This window comes from Falco cherrug, chromosome 7 (assembly GCF_023634085.1).
Source record: "Falco cherrug isolate bFalChe1 chromosome 7, bFalChe1.pri, whole genome shotgun sequence".
Lineage (NCBI taxonomy): Eukaryota > Metazoa > Chordata > Aves > Falconiformes > Falconidae > Falco > Falco cherrug.
This window is the reverse complement of record NC_073703.1, coordinates 15085363-15091249: the sequence shown is the minus strand read 5'-3', so window position 1 is coordinate 15091249 and position 5887 is coordinate 15085363. Positions and strand designations below refer to the sequence as shown.

At 42.2% G+C, this 5887-nt stretch overlaps 1 protein-coding gene across 4 annotated transcripts in view; it reads right to left on the bottom strand.

The window, feature by feature from the left end:
• Nucleotides 1–2753: 2753 nt before the first annotated feature.
• SHC4 (SHC adaptor protein 4) overlaps nucleotides 2754–5887 on the bottom strand; it is a 39915-nt gene continuing 36781 nt past the window's right edge. For all 4 annotated transcript variants that reach the window (XM_055716677.1, XM_027801142.2, XM_005436257.3 and 1 more), the window contains 2 exons: nucleotides 4747–5000; nucleotides 2754–4001 (listed from right to left, as the gene is read on the bottom strand). In XM_055716677.1, the coding sequence (XP_055572652.1) occupies nucleotides 3846–4001; nucleotides 4747–5000 (410 nt within the window). In that variant the 3' untranslated portion in view covers nucleotides 2754–3845. The remainder of the gene's footprint in view (nucleotides 4002–4746; nucleotides 5001–5887) is intronic.

The following is a 5887-nucleotide window of genomic DNA, read 5'->3' as shown; positions in this document are numbered from 1 at the left end:
CCAGCGCCCGCCGCTCTGACTGACAGCCGCGGGCGCCAATCCGCAGGCGCAGCAGCAGCAGCAGCGCCGCCGCCGCACGCAGCAGAGCGGGAAGGCGGAACGCGCTCGCCCCGCCCCAGCAGCGCTCGGCTGCGCTGCAAACCCGCCTCCGCCGACTGTTTGAAAGCAGGCGCGCATGGCAGCGGGAACATGCCCGGCTCTCTGATTGGCCGAGCGGTCGACCAATGGCTGTATCCTTTTGGCGGAGGGGCGGGGCCTCCCCGTGACGTTGGAGAGAGCCGGGCGCAGGTGTCGGCGGCGCCATCTCGCAGCGAGACGTGGCAGTTGCCTGGCAACGAGAGATGCCCCCGTGAGGCCGCAGCCCGACGGGGTGACGCCGCCTGACGGGGGCTGGCCCTCACGGCGGCGTCTTGAGGGAAGCTGGTGGCAGGAGCACCCCTCGTTGTAGAGCGGCTGGGTGGCCGGGGGGCAGCCGCCCCTGAGGGAGCGGCCTGCTGCGCCGGGGCAGCGGGGGTGGTGATGGCGCAAGGCACCGGAGAGCTCGGCCCGGGCCCACCCGCACCAAAGGAGACCCTTCGTCGGGAGGAGGTTTGCTTTTACCCGGTGGAGCCCCACGGGAGCGCCGGAGCAGCCAGGCCGCGCTCAAGCAGCCTTCCCCGGGGTGCTCAGGGAGCCGCTCTGGTTCCAGGGCTTCCTTTAATAAAAAATTAAAAATTTATCTGAGTGAACAAGCTTCTTCCATGGAATTGCCGGTAGCAAGCGTTCAAAAAAAAAAAAACAAAACCAAAATAAACCAGGGATTTCGAGCAAGGAGTGTTCAGAAACGGAGGCGTGTAATAGCTCCATCTGGTGACGCCCTCAGCGGCAGTAGAAGATGGAAGCTGTGGCAGGAGAGAGGCGTGTGGGTCATCTGGTGCAACATTTTTATTGATGGAAGCAAACAGATAGGTGTGTTAATGTGCTTCTGTGAAATTTATAGGAGCTTTGAAAACAAATGGACGTACTATGCCTTGTAAATGTGACAGTATAGGCAACATTTGTTATTTTTCCCAAGGGTTTCTAGTAACTGTTAGAACAGCTTAACCAATTCTCCTCAGGCATGAAAAGATGTTTTCTTAAGAGAGAAGTCTAAACATGCCTGAAAATTCATATTAACTTTGTCAAGAACAGTAATTTGGAAAACTTTCCAAAATTCAGATAACTTTTTTTTTTCTTTTTAGCATAGTTACTTCTAAGACTTCCACACAGGAGCTGATGGTGTACTTGACATGAGATTGCTGATCCAGAGTCTAAAAGCAGCATCAATCACTAAGTGAAGGCATATAAATGTTAGAAACAAAAAAACTGAGTTCCTGCTTCTGGCTCCAGAAGAATTAACGTTATTAATTCTAGGAAAACACGTGGTGTCTGTAATGCATGGACGTGTTGTGTTTGAAATGTATCTGTAACTAGTTGGATTCTTTGCTTTCAAATCAAGAGATTTTGAGATACTTTACTGCACCAGCACCCAATTAGCTCCCCTTTTTCCCTTCACAGTTTTGCTTCAGACACATACAAAAGATGCAGAAGCAACAAAACAAAGCTTCTGGTGGATTTTTTAAGGTAGTGATATTCAAAGAGGGAGATTTAGACTGCATCATACTGCAATCCAAACATCACACACTGGCTCTGGATGTTTTTATGCATTGGTAAAGTGGAAATTGAAGTCAAAAAAAGGCCCTAAGTCAGCATCTTGACTGGCAAAGTCATACAACTTTGATCTCAGTATCACAACTCCAAATGCTGTTATTCTAGTCCCTAGTAACTTTGATTTGTACTAAAAACAGAGATGGAGCTCTGCACATTTTCTTTCTATGACCTGTCATAAAACCCAGCTTTGATGCAAAAATCAAAACCACCCTATGCAGGTCCTTTGCTCCCCTTAACATGCCTCAGAAGCAGCTATTTTTGCGTCACTGTTCGCTCAGTAAAGTCCTGGCAAGCACGTTATGAAGTTTGGTAAGATCTGAGAATAGAAATGATACTATGCAGGGATTTAATGTTACAGTTTCTTGCCAGCGGTCCTTACAGTGGCACAAAACTTGAGCATGACTCTCGCTGGGGCCCTTTGTCACAGGTGAAAACCTTGCATAGGACAGGACAGGCATAAACTTGAGCTTCTCATCTGAGGGCTTGAGGTAGCAATAATGCCAGACTATGGGCAATGAAATCAACTGCTACTGTTTTAAAGCTTCTCAGTATATGTAATTGGTATTTTTAATCATGTTATTCTGAAGGAATGAAATACATTTTATGCCTATTAGCTGAAGATACTAATAAAGATGTTTTTTAGTCAGCTCCAAGCGTGGCTCTTTACATCGTATTTTCCCCTCCAAGGAAGCTCATGTCTTCAGTAATCTCATGAGTATATGACCCCTCTTGTTTTCTAGATGACAGGGTTCTTACTGTAGTGTCCCATTTAATATGAAGACACGCAAAAGAACAGAATGTATTTTTTAATAGTCAAGTCTTCCAGCAATTGCTGAACTCCACAACAATTGTCTGCCTTATGGAACTGAGCCAGTGTGCTGGGAGACAGAGAGAATGTCCCTGCTTATGCCAGAAGACATTGCTTATCTTAAAGGGACAACTTTCTCAGGCCATCACCCAGACTACCAGTTCATTCCCTAAATCCCTGCTGCCTTTCTTCAGTTAATTATTAAATCACTGCTTCCTCAACAGGAAGCCCAAGAGATCACTGTTCACTCTGAATATAGGATTGTTCATATTTGGAGTATTTATTGTGGCGAAACAATTCATAGGTTTCTTTTAAAAGACTTTTTTCCATGTTTAGGAACAAATGGACTCTACATGAAGGAAGGGAAAATCATACGTTGTTTTGGAAAGAACAGCAAATATAAGGGCACATGCAAAGTTCAAACAGTCTTTTAAATAGTTTTCTCTCAAAATGTATCATTAGTTTTGTTCAGCTTCTCTAGCCTGTAAACAACTATGTAATCAATGAAAAAATATTGAGGCCTACCTTTAAAAAAGAAGTCTCCAGTATTAATTGGTAATAATAGTAAAATCATATGCAAGACAAAAATATTAGGATCTAGCATGCCTGTCCTTTAACAAGTTCTATTCCAAAATTATATTACATATATTAATTTCAACTTTGTAAATGTTGCATAATCTCAAATCTTTGAGTAATCAGACAGTGACAAAAAATGATTAAGAAACCAGACAACCTTTCTGTATTGTGTACGCTATTCATTTCAAACATTACTTGCTAGTAAAGTGCTATTACAAGCAAAATGAAATTGTTAGTGTCTATCGAAAGCAGATGACATTTTAGTAATATTCAAATTGTATTTGTTTTGGCAAATAGTTAAAAGCTTAGACATGTTTGTTTAACCACCCAAAACTAATTCAGTATAAATAATACTCATTTCCAATATTTCTATGCTAAAAGGCACATACTAATGTTCCAGCAGTTCGTTCAAGTGAGCTTTTGCATGTAGAGGTTTAATTGTGCTTTTAAATAGTTACTGATTCAGTATGACCTTGAAAGTGACATTTGTGCATGTCTAAAATACCTTCTCACAAATGAATCTCACACTCGGAAGGTGTAATTTTGTTAAGATTAAGATTATATATATCTATATAGCTATGCTTGTTGATCTCTACAGATCTACATAGATATACACATATACATATATTCATACATACACACACAAGAGGGTATCTTCTGGAACAGCAGCAGAAAGTGCAGTCTATACTTTTTTTGAATTGTCTTCCTAATAGAAAGTTCTCAATGCAGTTTTCAGATATGAATTGTCTTGGGATTTGTGAGATCCAAGGGATTATTTGTGATATTGCATGTGTCCCAGATTACTTTCTTTCCTCACAGGCTGCTTCAAGCTCACTTCACTTCCAGAAGAGATGATTGGCAAATTATTTTCCATGTGATACTGAATAAGATGACCCACACTATCAAATATATGGTCTTTGGTTCTCACCTAATGAAAGAAGCAAAAGAATATACTTATGGTTAGATTGCACTTGTAACTAGCTGGACATGAGCCTAGCGCATTGCGGCCAAAAGGCATTTAAGCCACTGAACTCACTGGAGCAGGATCATTAGGCTGTAGGCAGCAGCTCAGACCTATCCTTTGACCTACCATTAGCTGACGTGAAAAAGCAGAGAAGACTGCATGTATGTAGAACTGGGCTGATGCTGCTAAGGGGAATGAAATAACCTTCTTTTTTTTTTTTCCTCTCTCCACAGAAAAGAGATATTTTCCCCTAAATCCCACTGAGGCTTACTTTTCTCATTTACTTTCTCCTCTGAGAGATGTCGCTCACAAGTGCTCTTCTAGCCCTGAGCAGAAGCAAGTAGAATTCAAGTGACGACAAACCAGCTCTACTTTTTCTGTTTCCAGAAGTGTGTTACTAATCAAATTCATTATTTAATGTTAGGGTTATTTTTCTAGCAATATAACAACGGCTCAAAGGATGTATTAAGTGTATACAGTAATTATCAGCAGCTGGACTAACAACAGTGTTTAAGTACCTCGCTTCTATTTCCATGGTACTTTGGTGCTTGTAAGTTCTTAAATTGAATTTTCCAACCTACTGAAGTTACTGGCTACACTAAATTAAACTAGATGGAATCTGATCAGTTCTGTTTTGTGGAATGCACCCATGCAGTTTGACCGAAATATCTGAGCAGCCCTGAAATTTCAGTATATGACATGTTCATACCTTGCCCTCAGGATCCACCAAGAGCAGATGCTTTGCTTGCCCTCCCTGAAGTCCACTGAGGACGTACTGACCAGGTGACGTTGTGCTCTCTCGCACCAGAAAATCCCCATCGTTTACTAAGAGGCTCTCTGCTGCTTTCCTGTTTAATTTGCCATGGTAACAATCTTCATTCTTTAGCTGTTGCTTTATTTGCGGCGGAACACAGAGACCAGCTGTGTTGCTTGTGGCACTCTGCAGAACAGCTTCCGGTAACTCTAAAATTAAACGAAAGGGAATGTATTGGACACTTCACCTGGAACTACATTCTAAAAGGATGCAAGACACTTTTTTCTAGCTTTTAAAAAAATCCAAATTGTTCAGTCTTGAAGCTGTAATCAAACCAACCTTACAGACTGTAATAATTTGCACACATGAATGCTCACAACCCTCCAGTGCATTAGGTAAAATTATCACACCATCTCCTCCCATACCTTAGATGGGAAGCCTTGGGTCGCTAGGCAACAGGGATTGGAAACAGGAATTTTTCTGATGCTCTACTGTTTTGGGTTTGTATTTCTTTGGTTGTATTAAAAAGTAAAATCTTCCCTGTAAAAACAAGATTACTGCCGGGGTTTAGCTGCTTTATTTTTTAAAATCTAGTTTTTCCTTCTTCCTTAACAAGCTCTGAAGATATTGTTACAGATCATTGGGAGAGTCATGTTGAGTGGCTCCAGCTATGTGCAGGAATGTGAGACAACATGGTCAACATAGCCAGAAGGGAAGGATTACAGCATGGTGCATCTGCTGTGAAAAAGCAAACAATTACTGAATGTACTAACAAAACTGAATGGCTTGGGATATAGCCAGTCAAACTGCAAATGATTCACAGGCAGGATTCTTCTAAGGAAAATAAGAGGATACCACTTCTTCAATGGAATTGTGCAACCTAAGGCTCCTCGGGATATGGCCTGTTCCTTTTAGAGTATGATACAGCCCTGGGCTGGAGATGTCTCAATGGTCACAGATCTCCTTTACTGAAATTCTGTCCAGACCTTTGCCCACTTTCTTGTGCGAGGCCAACTCTGATGGAGAAAACAAGCAGTGGGAAGCCATAAAAGGCAAAGCTAACCAAGTATTTTCAATAATGCGGACAATCAGTAGC